Source organism: Ostrea edulis, chromosome 5, assembly GCF_947568905.1.
Source record: "Ostrea edulis chromosome 5, xbOstEdul1.1, whole genome shotgun sequence".
Lineage (NCBI taxonomy): Eukaryota > Metazoa > Mollusca > Bivalvia > Ostreida > Ostreidae > Ostrea > Ostrea edulis.
Genome location: NC_079168.1, coordinates 33063978 through 33083884, shown reverse-complemented (window position 1 = coordinate 33083884; position 19907 = coordinate 33063978). Strand labels below are relative to the sequence as shown.

General features: G+C 35.8%; 2 protein-coding genes across 2 annotated transcripts; one reads left to right on the top strand and one right to left on the bottom strand.

Moving 5' to 3' along the window:
* Positions 1-738: 738 nt before the first annotated feature.
* LOC125651467 (uncharacterized) lies at positions 739-8140 on the top strand. The gene is made up of 2 exons (XM_048880089.2): positions 739-4179; positions 6073-8140. Exon 2 carries the CDS (start codon positions 6080-6082, stop codon positions 7745-7747), a length of 1668 nt encoding a protein of 555 aa, XP_048736046.2. The 5' UTR covers positions 739-4179; positions 6073-6079; the 3' UTR covers positions 7748-8140.
* An 8917-nt stretch (positions 8141-17057) lies between these two features.
* Positions 17058-18230, bottom strand: LOC125651218 (uncharacterized). Its single transcript, XM_056166050.1, has one exon. The coding sequence runs from the start codon at positions 18228-18230 to the stop codon at positions 17058-17060; it is 1173 nt and encodes a 390-aa protein (XP_056022025.1).
* Positions 18231-19907: the final 1677 nt, after the last annotated feature.

Below are 19907 nucleotides of genomic sequence, written 5' to 3'. Positions count from 1 at the left end.
TAGCTAATTAGAATTGAACACCGGAAATGGTGAAAAACCTGCAGTTATGTAAGTTATGTCTGTTGTAACATGCTGCTGCACCCCTCAGGAAACGGATGTTCAGAAGATGCAAGCCGGGTTCGTCATAATGGGAAAGATTAACTATGAACATTTTAGTACCTGATATAAAAAGATATAGATCTTGATGACAGAGACCGCAAAGTTCAGCACTGAGCACAATATCAAGGTCAATTACTGTATTCCACGAAGCATCTTGGATAGCGACCGTTCCTACGCAAGTGGTCGAAACGTGTTCAAAAACGTTTGTGAAATATTTGCCACAGATGAGACAAGATGTCGGAGGAGAGTGTGGAAAGGACCATAGCTTAGTGATAAATTTGCAAATCTCTATTTCATGAATGTTAGACGGAATTTTCCAGATAGTCTGTGGAGGTCGCCCTGTCGTTATTTTGTTGAATTGTTGAAAAGAAGGATCCGAGAGCATCCGTTTGTGCCTTGAATCTAGATGGAAATCAATTATTACTGTTTTGACGCTTGTTTTCCACAAACTCTTTGGAGGAAAGTAACCATCTTGCAGATAGAGTAGAAAATGCCGATGGAAGTTATACTTATAGAGTAGATTAAAAACATCATGGATAAAACCAAAATGTTTGAGTTCCGGAGACTGTAAGTAAAAAGTTGTTGAAGAAATATCTTCTTGGTAAGGGTTTTGGTGTCTAATTCACATAACCGACCAAGGAATAATAGTTTTCTTTTGTCTATTTCGGAAGAAGTCCAAGTAAGGATTCACAAATGTCAGATCGAGTAACTTTTGGTAAACCCATTGTATGCTTGCAAATGAAGTGCTGTAAGGTATTAAGGGCCTGCAGATCTCGTTGGCGTAAATCGCTCCAGAGTTCACATCCGTATAGGGTGGAAGGGAGAACAATTCTGTTGCACAAACACGATACGGTATCAGGGTTAAGGTGTTCTTGTATTTTGAGTGCATAGTAGGCTTGTCGACCTTTCTTACACGCGTTGGCAATTTTCTCAGTATGAACAAGCTTGGATTGAAGAAGAATTCCAAGATGGTTATAAGTTTTGGATAGGTAGACAGGTTCAGTGCCGAGATACCATATGGGGGAAGCATTGTTTTTTGCTGTTGAGGGGGAGAATCGAAGAACACTAGACTTGTCGGCATTAAATTGGAATCTCCAGTTTTTGGAGTAGACGAACGCTGTATTGAGAATCTTCTGGATGGCAGAAGGCGATAACGCAATGCAGGAGATGTCATTTGTGAGAGCAGGAGTAGAACTAGCAATGTTGTAAGTACCCATGTTCGGACATTGATTTTGAATTTCATGAAGCAGGTCGTTGATGAACACCAGATAGAGGAAAGTAGAAAGTACCCCTCCTTGGCGTACTCCTTGAGAGACAGGAAACCAGCTGGAATTTATGTGATTCACTACAACAGAACAGGAGGTATTTGTATGACAATCGTCAATCAGAGTCCATAGACGACCGGAAATTCCCAGACGGCTAAGTTTACACATGAGACCGTGTCTCCACACAGTGTCGAAAGCTTTTTGTGTATCTAGAAAGGCGACATATACGGGACTACCCTGTTCAATATTATGATGTATAGTTTCTTGTAGGTTGAAAGATACTGTAAGACAACCGAGTTTCTGTTGGAATCCTTGCTGCTGAATATTGGGAAATTCTACAATTGAAAGAATGTGCGACTTTATTCTGTATAGAAGCAATTTCTCAAAACTCTTCAACATGCAGGGAAGCAGGGCTATTGGTCGATAACTGTTGGGTGATTTCTTTGGTTTATTGTGTCCTTTGTGTATGGGGACGATAATGTCTTTTTTCCAAGAAGTTGGGATTTCGCCAATTTTTATAATTGAATTAAACAGATGTTGTATGCACAGTTTGAGTCCTGTGCCGCCATAAATGATATGTTCACTCTGTATTCGATCTATACCAGGAGCTTTTCTGCGTTTTAAATCACTAATAATATTAGAAATTTCATCAATAGTGATGTCTCCACCCGGAAGAGATTTTTCGTTCAGAAGTTTGGTCACTGTTTTTAATTCACTATAAGAATTTTCAATAGAACGGAAGAAATCGTCGTTGAAGGTTCCAATGTCTTGTGGATTGTAAATATTTTCGAAGTGTTTCACGAAACAGTTAGCAATATCTACAGGGTTTGAGTAGGAAACGTTTTCGGTTTCTATTTCTGAATAGATTCGAGAACTACGAGGTCGCTGGCGTTTAATCAGCCTCCAAAAGAGTCGAACATCACACTCTGAAGCTTCGTCGATGTCCTTGAATACTTTAGTCATGAAGTCATCATGTGCTGATTGCAATTTATTACGAAAATTACGTTTTGCGCGATTATAATTTCTGTAAGATTCATGACACATGCCACGAGGTCGACCCTCACTTAACCAAATGTTGCGTTTTTGTCGTTCTGTATTATGTAGTTGTTTCACTTTTGGCGTCCATTCCGGTTTTAAATATGGCTTGTACTTCGATACAGGGGTGTATTGGGATGCAGCATCATGCAACAGACAGTTAAGATCTGAACAAAAATCATTAGTATCATTTACACACTCAAGATTTCTTTCTAATAATGCAACAGAATCTTTAGAAACAAAACTTTCATACTCTCTGATTTTACAGGAATCAGCCTTATGCCAAGCCGGTAAATATTGAAAATGATTATCTGCAAATCGGTTTTTAACATCGAAGTCTAGAACCATGAAAACAGGAAGGTGATCTGATGTACAACTATGTGAACCTTCCTCAAAAACATGATACAGTTCAACATATTTACAAAGAGAATTGCTACAAAAAATAAAATCAAGTGTTGACTTTGTTTGGATAAAAGTATACTGTGAACCAGTTGGCTCAAAATCGACTCAGGGACTTCCTATGTAATTACGCATGATAAAGTCTTTAAGCAAACTCGACTTGTACAATAACATCCCCTATGGAAGAAAAATGTGCTACAAGATCTTCAAGTAAACCCATTTCAGCTGTATATGACTGGATTACATTATCTGCAGGAAGGTATGCACCAAAAATGTACAAAGGGCGGTCACTGGACCTTTGATTTTTAGGCCAATAATACGGGTGTCATTTCTAAAGATTTTTAGAAAAGACCCAGTCACGTGATAAGAACGCGTCCGAGAGATAAACTTGTTTTGCGAACAAAGTGAAGTCAATTAGACATTATGGTTTCGCGCCATACAATTCTCTTTCTTCTGTTTTTCGTTTATGTTTCACCGATTTTTAAAAAAAATTATTGTATATATACAGTGTATGTAAATGTTTCCCAGTCAATTTAGTCAAAATATGTATACAAGGAAGAATATCAAATAGGATTTTTAAAAGAGTAACTACAGTGTGTCATCATCAATTAAATATGTTGCTAAATTTTTAAAGAGAAAAATGCACAAATATGGGTTTTTAGAATTTTAATTGTATCTAATTTCTATTTTTTTTTAAGCAAATACCGGTACTAGAAGTCGGAAAATGAATAAATGTGAAAATAAAATATCAAAACCGAAAGTCCAAAAATTTCTATGCATTCAAAAAAAAATTTTTTTTTAATAATTAATGTTCATACCGTGGCATTTTTTTTTTTTTTGCTGATAGAAAGCCACTTTATAGAAATATATGGTGTACAAAGTGTAATGTAAAAACAAAGAAATGTCACCATAAATTGTAAACAGGCGATAGCGCTCCCGAAAGCTATAATAAAATATAATTAATAATTAAGTGAGGATCGACGACCTCACATTGCTTAGAAGAGAATGCACGGACATTTATGGGGACGTAATATTGTTAGGACAGAATATTGTCCTCATAGTGTACTCTCTGTCCTCACAATATTTGTGAAATGGTTAAAAATTGTCCTCACTTTATACGTTTTATCATATATTTCTCTCTCTCATTATATATATATATATATATATATATATATATATATATATATTTTTTTTTTTTTATTTATATCTATATACTGATTATTCAGATACCTGTGTACATACACATGGATATCCTAAGACAAGAGAGATAACTCTAATGTAGGACGTCTACTTGGAAACTGAATCATAACCAAGACACGCCATTCGACAGGGGAGTGTATAATGATACATTGCTACGCCATAGAGAAGTCTGCTGCTACAGGTAATGCTATGATTTATGTAGTAGTTACCCCATATGATATTGTTGGTTATGTGCAGATACCCGATGGGTGTGGCCATAATGACACGAGGGAGCATAGCTCCCGAGTGTCATTATGACCACGCCCATCGAGTATCTGCACATAATCAACAATATTATATGGGGTAAGTGACTTGTACCATAGTTTACTATTATTCGTTATATTTTATCATAGCTTTCGGAAGTGCGGTCGCCTGTTTACAATATGATGTCAATTGTTATGTATTTAAATTACACTTTGTACACCATATATTTCTATCATAATGTCATTTGACTTTCTTAGTTTCTATCACCGAAAAATGTATGTTCATTAATTGTTTTTAAAAAGCCGTTTTTAAAGTGCATATAAATGTTTGGACTGTTGGTTTTGATATTTTTATTTAACATTTACGCATTCTCCGACTTTTAGTACCGGCATTGGCTTTAAGATTTTAAATTTAAAAATTCAAATAAAATTCTTAGAACCCATATTCATGTATTTTTCTGTTTAAAAATTTAGCAATATATTCAACTGATGATGGTGGTTACTCTTTTGAAAATCCTGTTTGATATCCTTCATTCTAATACATATTTTGACTAAATTGGCTGGAAAAAACTTTTACATGTATATACAATAGATTAAAAAAACGGTGAAACATAAGAGAGAAAAAATTAAGAATTGTAAGATGCGAAACCATAAAAGAAACACAAATCTGATTCACTCTGTCCGCTAAACAAGTTTATCTCTCAAACGCATTCATATCACGTGACTGGGTCTTTTATAAAACTCTTTATAAATGCTACCCGTATTTCTACGTACACGTGTTTCTCGACTTGAGGAGAATGTGGAAATAGAAAGTCTTTGGGACGAGACCATTGACGATATTATCTTGTATCAAGGTTTAAGTGAGATTCAGTGCGAATATCTATAATGTATTTGGAGAACTTAGTCCGAGTCAGTTATCCGTGTTTGATATGTGCAATTTTGATCTGTCCAGAGGAACGTCATACAATGGACAGTGATGTTTTTTTCTTTCGAGAATGTGGGCGGGGTTTGAAGAAAAGTGTGGGTTATGTACAGATAACCCACACTTTTAACAAAAGAAAGCACGCCAAACTATGGTACAATGGAAGAATATCTAGTCTTCAAAATGATTTGCTGACCAGCTTTATTTTCAGCTGTTCAGGTAGCGGATAAACATATATGACGTGCATATCATTAGAAACAGCTGTTAAATGGTAAATAGTCAAGTTAATGGTAACTTTATACTTTTAAAATAAAATAATCGCGTAAATTTTACCACCATGTGACTTTTATTATTTTCGAGATTTGAAAATAATAAGGAAAATTAAGTTAAAACGAAAGTTGGAATTTCCTGATCAGCTTTATCTTCAAGGGCGTATATATTAGACAAGGACATTGACGTGTATATCGCTCAGTCAAATAGTAACTTTAATTAAAAAATAAATAAATAAATAATCAAATAGTCTTGTTTTCGTTGATTGGTTTTTATTATTTACGACATTAGTAGACTTAGGGGGAGGGGGTAATAGCACAATATAATTAAAAACATTGGATCAAAGTTAAACAGTGGAGGATTTAGAGGAGGGCCTGGGCGCGGACCCCTTTTTAACATGTTTACGTTGATTTATATTGTTACGAATACCATAACATCAAAGTTGATAATAAAGGAAATAAGAAAAGCAAAATCAAGTTATTTTAAAATAATTTGAAGCATTTGCTGACTATATGTGACACGGTATGGACGATTCGATGGCATATATTATTGATATATAACAGGTCTAAATATAACTATGTCTAGTGTACTTATTTAATCAAAATTGTAATACAATTAATATATTTTGTATTCATTATAGATTAGCCATGGACCCTCGCCACAGTGCCCAAGATGTCGTCAGATGTGACCTTTGTGAGGCAGCTATAGTACAGATGTACTGTGATTTCTGCCACGTCAACCTGTGCTTTGTCTGTATAGGAAAACACATTGCTGATGACTATGACAAACACATAGTGGTCCCATACACAAAACGAAAATCAACCTTGATTTATCCAAAGTGTAGTACACATCAAAACAAAGTCTGTGAATTTCATTGCAAGGAATGTGACATGTCTGTCTGTTCCTTGTGTACTACTATATCTACAGATAAACACAAGGGGCATACATTTTCAATTCTTTCTGAAATCTACAACAAAATAAAAGCAGACTTTACAAAACATTCAGAGGAGATAGAAAACATTATTTCTCCAACATATGAAGAAATGGCCACTGACGTAGAAACTCAAATAACCAAGTTGGATGGAGAATATGTGAAATTCACAACAGTCATTACTAAACATGGAGAGGAATGGCACAAAGAAATTGACACTGTCATCAACAAAATGAAAAATAAAATAGAAGAGATGAAAATCAAACACCTGGGAATTCTGAAGAAACATTTGGATGAAATTAAGCAGATACAGTCCCTTATTGAGCAATCTCTGATTACACTGAAGAAAATGGAGGAATCCAATGAAGTGTCTGTGACCATGGAATACAGATCCAAAAACGAAGACTTCAGAAATTTTTCTCCCAAAGTCCGAGTCTCACTGCCTACATTTAGTCCCAACACGATAGACAGTGAACAGATTTACAAGTCACTGGGATCTTTGATACCATTATCATTTACAACAGATAAAAATGGCGACATACTGAAGAAAGCAGAAACCTCACTTAAAGAACATATGGATGAACCAGAGCTTGTCGCTACAATAAATACTGGGTATGAAAACCTCCACAGTGTTACCTGTCTGAGTGAAGAAGAATTCTGGACAAGTGCAGAAGTTGAGGATATGAAATGCTTTAATGTTCAAGGTACACTTATTAATACAATGAAAACAGAATCATGGGGATGTTCACATGATATAGCAGTGACAAGTGATGGGGATCTAGTGTACTCTGATGGGAGAACAATGACTGTGAATAAAGTGAAGAGTGGACAGACAGAGGAGATGATCAGACTACAGGACTGGAGACCCAGCGAAATCTGTGTCACCTCCTCTGGTGATCTCCTGGTAACCATGTACAGTGATGATGAAATGCAATCCAAAGTTGTCCGTTACTCAGGTTCCACAGAGAAACAAACAATCCAGTATGATGATGAGGGTAAGCCTCTATATTCAGAAAATACTTCTGTTAAATACATAAGTGAGAATAGAAACCTGGATATCTGTGTGGCTGACGTAGTAGCTAAAGCAGTAGTGGTGGTCAATCAGGCTGGAAAGCTTCGATTTAGATACACTTGTCAGTCCTCTACTACCAAAAACAAACCATTCCTCCCCTACGGAATCACAACAGACAGTCGGAGTCAGATCCTGACGGCAGACCCTAAGAACCACTGTATCCACATCCTGGACCAGAATGGACAGTTCCTCCGCTATATAGATAACTGTGATCTGAAGGACCCATTAGGTTTATGTGTGGACAAAAGTGACAACTTGTTTGTTGCTGAGCATCGAAGTGGAAATGTGAAGAAAATCAAATATCTACAATAAGTACTATTGTTTATAGCCAAGTTAGAGGCTTTAAAGTATGGAGGTTAATGGTTATAAAACTTCTTTCATCTGCCAGGATACACGGAGAATGAGATGGAGAAATCTCAACTTTAGACATTCCACTCCAGACATCACTTCCTGTCCCAGCTCTAGAAAGTATCTTGGTGACACCAATTAATTCTGTAGTGGATGTCCAACATCTAAAGCCCAACAAATCAGAAACAATAATGATAGCACGTCTTATTTTGGTATGCTTTATATAATTGTTATCCCCTCCAACAAATAAAGTTGGAGCTATATTAGTATTATCCTGTCCATCCCTGGTTAGACATTTTTTCATTTTTTCGTACATTAATTTTGTCTGCTAGTTATTTTATATATAGATATATATATAATTTTTATTATATGATATTATTTTATTATATATAATTATTATTATTATATATATATATATATATATATATATATATATATATATATTTATATATATATATTATATATTTTTGAATGTTCAACTTATAACTCACTCAGGCAGAACATGTATAAAATTATAAAACAACAATGTGAACATTTTTCCAGTCTTGACAACATGAATAGATTAATATGGTTACTCAATTTTGAAAATATTGATGTACTTGTAGCCCTTTGCAATTTGATTAAAGAAGCAATATAAAATGAAGCATGTGAAAGTTCAAACCAATGTTTATACATAATTTTGCACCCATTGTAAACATGAAATGTTGACTTTAAGTAGTACCAATGCACCGTTCCGTGGTATCTTTTGCATTACAGTCAATCATATGTACTTGTACTACGTGCCTTTTACTATTATTATGTGGCATTGCATATATATTGTTATTATTTTCTTCCTGTGTGCATTTCTAACGGTTTTGCATTAGAATACACGGTGGTACTTACATACATTACATCAAGTAATGTCTCATGTTATTTACATTGTCTAAGCTCATACTACTAGTATTACTGTATATTATGTGTGAACCATATGAAACCATATTTGCACATATGCACTCATTATAAACATGACATGTTGACCTAGTACCAATGCACCGTCCCGTTGTATCGTTTGCATTACAGTGAAATATTAATCGTATTTACTTATACTACCTTTACTATTATTACATGTAGTGTTGCTATGTACATGTATATATTTTTTATTTTATTTTTTTCTATGTGTATTTGTGACTGTTTTGCATTAGGATACACGGTGGTATTTACATGTAATACAAATAAGTATTATCATGTTCAAAATGTCTCATGTATGAACATTGCGCATACTAATGGTGCATATTTTGCTCTTGTTTTGTTCTTTTCTTTTTATCATATTATTTTAAATAAACATTGCACATTGAAATGTTAACAATCATGTATGCTGTATGCCCGAGAGGGCCCTAATTTGAAAATAAATCATATTCTATTATATATCCTTATTTTGATGAGACGTGTCTATTTTAAATTTTTATGAAATACATTTTCTGTACATTCTGTCAGTACTACCTTGTGTATGTAACACAGAAAGATAAAATGTTTGTACTGATCCTGAAGTTGTTGATGACAATCGCATGTACCGACCTCAGCTCGGGTCCTCTTGTCGTCATGAGAAACATACCATGTATTAAGGACATAGATAATGTACATGGATTTTAAAATGCTGACAAAAATTTTAAATTGTATATTGCAGGAATGCTTTAGATCACCTGAAATATTATAAAAGAGGTGAACACAATTTATATGCAATAAATCTTGTACATTTCATATATTGGTTCAGAAAATAATTTGTTTTATTTGTGGATGAATAAATGAAGGAGAAAAATAAATAGTATTTGGGCTTTACAAAAGTGACCCCAACAGATTTTGCGGTCAAATGGTCAAGTACAGTGAACATGTACATATGTATAAAAAATAGGTTGAGCAGTTTTAAAGGTTACAACATTTCATTTTATTTCATATTGAAATAATTAATCTTTCATCAATATGGAGTATACGCGACAGCGATATTAATTTTGGGATCAAAAGGTCGGAGGAACTGGATAGAAATACGGGAAAACAGTTTGTTTGCTTGAGTAATTTACCTTAACACCTGGTGGCGCCCTTTCTAGCTCACCTGAGCTAAGAACCGTTGGGCCAGGAAAGTACAAATTTACATGTTTCAAGCTCTCCGACGTAGTGCAGATTCAAGTTTATTAAAATCGTGGCCCCCGGGTGTATGATGGGGCCACAATAGGGGATCGAAGTTTTACATGCAAATATATAAGGAAAATCATTTTTTAAAAATCTTAAAAACCACTGGTTTAATTTAATTGACAAATGGAGCTGTAGCGTAACGGAATATACTGAGCTGACTGGAGCTTGTTGAATCAGCCTTATTGAAATTTCAAGAACGAAGCGAGGCAAAACCACGTTCGGCCTTTCACCATGATCAGCCATTGTCTTTTGTGATGACATCTGGCGTTTTCGTTATGTTTTTAATATTTGAATATGCTGTAAGTCTCGTTTCTCGTCACTTCCGGTGACAAACAAATCCGATTCAGTATTACGAGTATAGAATATGGGCCAACTACACGTCCGAAAAACCAACGCTTTTATCGATTTATTTTTAAATTTTCATTATATTGAAATAAAGCAGTGCTGTTTATACATAGTTTTACAAACTTGAAAGGTTTGAGCATTTTTATCATATAATTAGTAACTTAAAAAGATTGAGAGTAGAAAAAAAAAGGAAAGTAAAGGCTGAGAGCATACACAGGTCATGTATCAAAGGTTAAGCCAGTCACAGTGAAGGCAGCAGAAATAAAATGTATATATAGCATAAAAATATTTCAATCACATTCATGTATACATGTTTTAATGATTTTTAACATAAAACCCTGGGAGAAAATTCATGTAATGAGTATTTGGCAAATAGATATTGTTTAAATTGAACCTGATCAAAGCATGAACATTACAGGCACATACATGAATCTGTGCTCGCCCAAACGGTAGCACCGTCAACATATTTTGTAATGTTCATGATTTGATCAGGCCTAATACTCATTACATGAATTTTCTCCCAGGGTTTTATATCAAAAATCATTAAAACATGTATACATGAATGTGATTGAAATATATGTATACGGTGTGACCGTTGGACCGAGCGAAGCATTTAATGGTCATTGGAGTGTCCCAACTGGTAATCATAATTCCGTTAAGTACGGTAGATTATGATTCATTTAAAAATATATATTTTGAATGAAATTTTCCTTGCGCTAAACCCCCAGTAACATCTCAATATTAAAGGGGTTTATATGGGGACAACAGTTTTACAGGATCCGCCTATTCATTGAACGCGGGAAATAAAACGCAAGGCGACGTAAAATGTGCATTGTGACGTCACATTCAGCCTCGACTTTTTTCTCTTTTTCAAAGCAAACAATTATAAACAACAATAATACATTCCGTATGCAATGAAAAAGGCCGTTAAAACTAAACAAAATTTACCAATAAATTCAAAATCGTAAAAAGGTAACCGTAATTTTATCGTATATTCTTATTCAAAGAAACTCATGAACTCGTTCATCTATTTAGTCGTATTACGGTTTTATAAGTATTTATTTGCTAAAACCTGTAACAATGATAATTATACTATTCACTTTGAACAAATTGGGTGTTTAAATTACGAATTGCACGTCAGAGTCTTCTATTATTGGCATTCAAAATAAAACATGAATAACTATTGAAGCAGGTAATGCAAAAATAAATGGCGGCGCCCATATGAATCACGAAAATTTCGGTGAACGTATATAGAGATTATCTCTTTTTCTTTTGCTGATTTTGACATTTTTATTTTACATACGTGTTACCTTTAGAGCTTTGCTTTGCGGACAGGCCTTCGGCCCGTCCGTGCTTCTCTCCGTAATATGTATACGGTGTGACCGTTGGACCGAGCGAACCATGTAATGGTCATTGGAGTGTCCCAAGTGGTAATCATAATTCCGTTAAGTATGGTAGGTTATGATTCATTTAAAAATATATCTTTTTAATGAAATTTTCCTTGCGCTAAAAATCCAGTAACATCTCAATATTAAAGGGGTTTATATGGGGACAACATTTTTATAGGATCCGCCTATTCATTGAACGCGGGAAATAAAATGCAAGGCGACGTAAACTGTGCATTGTGACGTCACATTTAGCCTCGACTTTTTTCTCTTTGCCAAAGCAAACAATTATAAACAACAATAATACATTCCGTATGCAATGAAAAAGGCCGTTACAAAACTAAATAAAATTAACCAATAAATTCAAAATCGTAAAAAGGTAACCGTAATTTTATCGTATATTCTTATTTAAAGAAACTCATGAACTCGTTCATCTATTTAGTCGTATTACGGTTTTATATGTAATTATTTGCTAAAACCTGTCACAATGATAATTATACTATTAACTTTGAACAAACTGACTGTTTAAATTACGAATTGCACGTCAGAATCTTCTATTATTGACATTCAAAATAAAACACGAATAACTGTTGAAGAAGGTAATGAAAAAATAAATGGCGGCGCCCATATGGATCACGAAAATTTCAGTGAACGTATATAGAGATTGTCTCTTTTTCTTTTGCTGATTTTGACTTTTTTCTAAAATGTTTTACGGCGTGACCGTGTTTGAGGGCGAAGCAAAAAAGTTTTGGCATTAGTATCTATATCCAAAACAGGACAAAAATAACCCGAAGTTAGCACGAGGACAGAGCTGTATCAAAACATCCTAATTTTGGACATTTGATCCGCCTATATATTGAACGCGGGGAATATAACGCAATCGATGTAAACAGTACATTGTGACGTCATATTCAGCGTCGTTATTTAGCAAATTTACAAACATAGCGTTTGAACCACAACAAAAAACATGGCGTTAATCGTGGAGTGATTATATATGATCAAGAAAATAAGATTTACATGCTTTTATGGATTTTATGTCTAACATCTCAGAACGACGTGAACTAGGGTAGACGAGATTCAAAATGGAGGAATACATGTCCACGCGCTAATATTCGAATCGACGCCATTGGTACCAAAATTTTCAAGTTCGTTAGGTATGGTTTAATATTTCATTATTTTCCTATATTTTCCTTTAAAACATGTATATACGTGTTACCTATAGGGAGAGCTCCGCTCTCACGGCCCTTCGGGCCGTGAGAGGGCTTCGCCCTCTATTACATACGTGTTACCTTTAGAGCCTTGCTTCGAGGACAGGCCTTCGGCCCGTCCGAGCTTCGCTCGGTATAACTGTTCCAAAGGGAAGAAAATGTTCAAAGGGTTTAGGATTGCATTCCGTGATCACCATTTTCAAAAACATGTAGGAGAGTTGAAAATTTTATAAGTGCGCTTTAGTGCACGCAACGAAATTATAATTTTATGAGTAAACTGAAGTAAGGTATAATGATGTATTCTTCCGCGTTTCCTCTATTCACAAGCCTTTTAAAGATATCGGGCTCGGGATTTTAAAAATCCTGAGTCTTCCTTCTGACGTTTGGCGAAATGAACAGACGACTGACAACCAGGTAAAATACAATCCGATTTAATGTATTTACTAATAAACAGACAATATCTAATACCAAAAAAAAAACAACATTGAAACAAACATCAACTGTCTGTTGTTGTCGAGAACGAAGTACAGTTCCTGTCACTTGGATTCTTTTTCTTTCTCTTTATGTTCTAGCTACTTCTCCTTTGAGTCTCTGCAAAAACAAATTGTTATAATATTCATGAATGCATTTAGCTACCACTTTCTTCTGTTAATATTACATAGGCCTATATGTATATATGCAGATTTTCTGTCTACAAAGTAAACATATAAGATATATCATAAATATTTTTATTTCTTAACCCCCTTTATATATATATATATATATATATATATATATTATATATATATATATATATTATATATATATATATATATATATATATAAAGCACTAAATAATCACAACTAGGTACTGAAAATTTTCGCCCCAGCCCGGGGTCGAACCAGCGACGTACGGCACCCACCGCCTAGCAAGATTGTCAAACCAGTGCGTAAGTCCACTCGGCCACAACGACTTCCCTAAAAAGGAAGCTTTGTTATGCTCCTAAAGCGCTACTTATACACACTGATGCAATCCCACACATTCGCTGTGTCATTCAGTGATCTTAATATAAAGCACAAACAAACAATTATAACACCCAACCTTACGTTTACCCCTAGGATATATATATATATATATATATATATATATATAGAATCTAGATCTATATTGTTTTTGGTTTGTTGTTGTTGTTTGTTTTTTTTTGTTTTTTTTTTTTGTTTTTTTTGTTGGTTTTTTTTTTTTATTTTTTTTTTTTTTTTTTTTTTTTTTTTTTTTTTTTTTTGGTTTTTTTTTGGTTTGGTTTGGTAATATGTATTGGAAGCATGTATATGTATTTGGATTGGGTTGGGTGGGAAGTACTTTACTTCAGTTTACTCATAAAATTATAATTTCATTGCGTGCGCTAAAGAGCACTTATAAAATTTTCAATTTTATTTCGTAAACTGAAGTAAGGTATAATGATGTATTGTTTAAAGTCTCTAAAATGTATATATATACCAAACTACAATTTCATGACACAGTTCTGATAAGTGTCCTTTTCTTCATTTATTGATCTATTATAAAACTTCTGAAAGGTTTTGCATGATTTCCAGTTGCCTTTTGAAATGATTTGATCTATTGACAATCCAAATTTGTTTGCTTTTGATGTGCTAGAATGAGGTTTGAAAATTGAGATATCTATTCCAGCCAGTTCCATGAGACATTTTAACCAATTAGCAATTGTGCAGAATTTAACTGCTTTGTGAGGTTTGATGTAGCTTACAAAGAGCTGTGTCTCATCTCTTCTAAGTTCTTTAGTTTTTTCTAGGTAAATTATTGTACATGAGATAATGTCCAATTTTTCATTCCCTTCAAATTTGTCAAATTCAATGCTTATTACATTCTGTCCAACTTGTCTTGATTTAGTCAATTTTGACAAAGTGAAGACAATCTTATCACTGCATAAGCTCATGTTTCCAATATCCAGTTTATGGATTTCTGATGATCTACTTGCAGATGCAAGCGCCATAAGCATGCATAATTTCAATGTAATCTCTTTAAGAGAAAGATCTTGATCACTTTCCATACTGATGATGTATGATAGAACTTTGTTTACATCCCACATATGTGTATATCGAGGAATTGGTAGGTTTTAGTTAAATATCCCTGTCATTAAGTGACATATGAACTCATGCTTTCCAACTTTTTTCCCCTCTACCCTTGCATGGAAGGCAGAAATGGCTGACCTGTAGTTATTGATGGTTCTATATTCATATCCTCTAGCATAAAGCTCTGCTAAGAAATCAGCTATATTTTCCACAGTGGTGTGAAATGGATCAATTTGCCATGTGTGACACCAGCTATTCCACTGTCTCCAGCAGCTATTGTAAGCTGTCTGAGTTCCTTTCCGCCATCCTGCTGCCAAAAGTTCGGAAGTTTGTTTAGAAACTCCTGCTGCTTCCTTGATTCTCCTGAAACTTTCCATGCCACTAATTTCAGCGTGTGGGTTCTCATTAGTGGATGCATCTGACCCTCTGGTGATAGTAGCAGATCTTGAATGGGAGGTAACAGTACTGGATTGTCTATTGACAGTGCCAAAAGCATTGGATAATATGGCTGAGTTTGCCATGCTGGAGTTATTATTATTTCTGCTTTTTCCTTCAGCACTTTTGCTAGGCATCTTGTTATCAGACAGAATGGGGGGAATGCATACCCTTTTATTTTTTGCCATGGTATTTGAAATGCATCTGTTCCCTTTGCTTGTGGGTCTGGGCGCCAGCTCATGTACTGTTGTAGCTGAGCATTCAGGCGATCTGCAAACAAGTCCATTTCTAATGGGCCCCATCTCTGATTGATCTGTTTGAAAATCCCCTGATTCAGCATCCAGTTGCTGGAGTCTTTCATGTGTCGACTCTCTGAGTCTGCCTGAATGTTCAGTCTCCCGGGGAGATATTCTGCAGTAAGCATGATCTGCTTGGATAGGCATAATGACCATATCTCTTTCGTTATTTTTAGTAACAAACCTGAATGGGTGCCCCCCATCTTGTTTAGATCGTCCACTGTTGTTTTGTTGTCTGACTTTATGTGAACATGAATATTTTTGCTTTCCTTCGTCATAGGTTGAACTGCCTTCATTTCCAGTGCATTGATGTGCTGTTATTTCTCTAATGGAGTCCATGGTCCTCCCATTTTTACTGATAGAATGGGACAGACTGCCCCCCACCCCGTTTTTGAGGCATCTGTCTCTATTATTAGATCCGGGTTCACTGACATTCGAATTTGTTTCCCATTCCATTGATCCAGCTGCTGGATCCACCAAGTTATCTCCTCTTTGCACGTTTTGGGAAGAACAATCATTTTCTGATAATTCTCTTGTGATTTCAGAAGACACTTGGTCTGGAACATTTGTAACTCTCTTACATAAAGAGAAGCCGGGATAACTGCCTATACTGTGGCATTTAATGTACCGATTAAACTTGCTAATTCTTGAATTGATACAGTTTCCTTGCTTTATACCAGTCACATTTGTTTCTGAAAGAGTTATCTCCATTTTTAATGAGTCTATTGTAAGACCTAAGAATTCTAGTTGTTGACTGGGATCTAGAACTGATTTTTTCCAGTTTACAAGCCAACCCAGATTGTGAAGGAACCACAGCAAAGTGTCTCTGTCTTTTTGCAGCCCGTCTTGTGATTGATTTAGCAACAATATGTCGTCTAAGTATATCACTAGACGGACCCCTATTCGCCTCAGTAGGGCAACAACTGGTTTCATAATTTTTGTGAAAATCCGTGGGCCGGATGCAAGTCCGAAGGGTAGACTCCGGTACTGCAGTATCTGACCCTTGTGACGAAACCTCAGAAATTTTCTGTGATCTGAGTGAATTGGTATGCAGAAGTATGCATCCTTGAGATCTACTTTGCATAGCCAATCCCCCTTCTGTATGAGATTTCTCACAACCTGAAAGCCTTCCATCTTGAAGTGATTGTAAGTCACATATTGGTTCAGGCTTTTCAGGTTGAAGATTGGTCTCATTCCTCCATCCCTCTTGGGGCGTACAAACAAATGACTGACAAACTGATCTTTTGTTTGAGACTGAACAAACTCCACTGCCCTCTTTGATAACATTTCCTCTACTTCTGAATTTAGAACATTTGTTTCCATTTCTGGCAGAACGATTTGATATCGTGAATTTGTTTGAATTGGTTTTGTATCAAATTCTATCTGATATCCGGAAATACTCTCCAACAAGTATTTGTCTCTTGTTATCAATTTCCAATTTTCTAGAAAGTGTTTTAATCTCCCCCCTAAGGGAATGTCGTTTTGATAAATTTCTTTGAATTCTATCTGACTTACTGAGGCATGCAGTTTGTTCAGACTCGAGATTTTCACTATTTGTTGCAAAACTAGAGGTATGTCCTCTTTTGATTTCATACCTGCTGTCTCCAGTTCTGTTCTTCTTGGGGATCCTAAATCCAAAACCTCCCTTCTTTGGGCCTTGCCCACTTTGCTTGAAAGATTGATATGTCGAGACTCTGCCCCCACGTCCTTGGCTATGACCTTGCGAGTATCCACGTGAGGGTGTCCCCCGAAAGGGCTGGTCAAAACGTCTACGTTTTGATTGGATCTCACGGAATATTTCCCTTGCACGCTTCTTGCTCTTGCACCTACGATCCAGGGCTTTATATATGGTGTCACCATACAGGGTATGGGTCTCCTGAGCTAAATCATGCTCGTAAGTTTTTAATTGCTCTTTGGCCTTTTTAACACCTTTCATGATTTTGGCCAGGAAGTTCAGGTGTCGTTCGTACAAACAAGTAGCATTTGCCTGCCCGACCAGAACGACCACTTGCTCCACTAATTTGAGCATATCCATGACTGAAAAATTGTCATTTTCTTCCTGTCCTTTCCTAGCCCCATCAATGGCTGACCAAACTTTGACCAATGGTCCCATAACTTGTGTTATTTTCTTTTGTATAAAAGCTAAACTTTTATCACGCAACTTAAGAAATTTCATAGAGTTGTAGTCTATGAAATCTTCTACAAACTCTTCAACCTTTGGAGGGTTGCAGAAAGCATTTGAAGGCACAGGAGCATCATCTAGAATATTTCTCTTGATGCTCTCATCTGTCAGATGTTTATAGAAGTACTTTCTACAGTACGATGCCATGCCCCCCTCCAACATGAACGATGATTCACCCTCAGTAGGGTCAAATCTTTCAGAGTCTGACTCATTGTCAGCATGTATTGACAAACTGTTCCCGTTGTCATCACTTTGAGCCCCCTGGGCAATTTCACCCTCACTGAAATTTTCCCTACTCGATTCTTGACCCGACTCATATGGGTCACTATCAGAAGAATAGTCGCCAAAATGGCCTTTCTCCATAATGCACAACGTGCCGTAAAATAATCACAACACAACGTGTCAAAAAAGTTGCACAACGTGCCTATATAGTATACACAACGTGTCTATTAAAGCAATATTTAACCAAAAAACACGAATTTATCGAAGAAAAAGTCGCGATTAAAGTAGATTTATCTAGGCGATATTCAGAGCGTCTGCTTGTGGAAGAAGCCAACGGAAGAAGGAAGACTCAGGATTTTTAAAATCCCGAGCCCGATATCTTTAAAAGGCTTGTGAATAGAGGAAACGCGGAAGAATACATCATTATACCTTACTTCAGTTTACGAAATAAAATTACGAGCCCTTGGTTATGGTGGCAGGCTTTTTTTTTTTTTACAGCACTACATGAGTAGGCCTAGTATAAGGCTCCTCGATGGGTGGTTCAACTGAGTGCAGTTTTGAGTGCGGGTCGATGGGTGCTTCATCTGAGTGCAGTTTTGAGTGGAGGTATTCACATGAGTGTAGGGGTCAGCGGGGGTCAAGCTGGCCAGATGGTCAAGCTGGCCATGCGGCGAGGTCAAGCTGGCTAGCTGGAGAAATCTGAAGAGATAGCGTGTGAACGTTTTGTTTTGATATTCCTTTTGTTAAATTTTAATAACAATTCTCATTCGTGATATACTGTAAAATATCAAGTTTCAAATAGTTTACTGTTCAATGTCGGATGATCAGAAAAAGAATAATTTGGCAACATGAGGATGCTGCATGTTTATTCGTAAGAGTATTGTACCAGCTTACCATAAAATGTAATCTAAGTTGCAAGTCTGCATCATCACTTCCTCCAACGTGATGTCAAAAACTTGTGCCAATGAAATGTATACACGATGTTTGACTTGATTATATTTTTGCAAATTTGTTGACATGTTGCTCTCTATAGATTGGGGTTTTTACTATATCAACTATCTTTTTTAATATAGGAAGTCTCATAATTTATCATGAAAAAGTGAAAATAATGAACAATCTTATAATGATTACACAATTTAGAGTACGGTAAACACGGATCCTTGTTAAAGTAGATTTATATGAGTGGTGGCAACTGATGTGCCATGAGAATGTGAGCGGTGGTATGTGCTGTATAGGTGGTGGTATGTGGTACATAATTGGTGGTGTATGGTGTTAATGAAAATTTGGGTGTTAGTATGTGGTGTTAACGAAAATGTGAGTGGAAGTATGGTGAAACATGCAAACTAATAACACTAAATCAATCTCTTTAATTAATATTATGGAAAGAAATGCAAAATTAAGGACCTATATAGGTAATAGTGTGAATAGTGTTAAAGAAACCCTAAGTCATGGGAACTAGTGTGTCGATAGTGGGGAGTAGGTGTTATTTAGCGTATAAGTGGTAGTGTGTGGTGTACAAGTGGTGGTATGGGGGTGTATAGGTGGTGTATAAGTGGTGATATGTGGTGTTAATAAAATGTGGGTGGTAGTATGGTGGTGACACATGCAAACTAAAAACGGTAGATCAATCTCTTTCATTAATATTGTAATGCTAAGAAATGCAAAACTTGGGACCTATATGGGTAGTGGCGTGAGTAATATTAAAGATGTAAGTGATGACATCTGATGTGCCAGTAGTGGTGTACAGGTGGTGGTATCGGGTGTATAGGTGGTGCATGAGTGGTGGTATGTGGTGTATATGTGGTGGTGAGTGGTGGT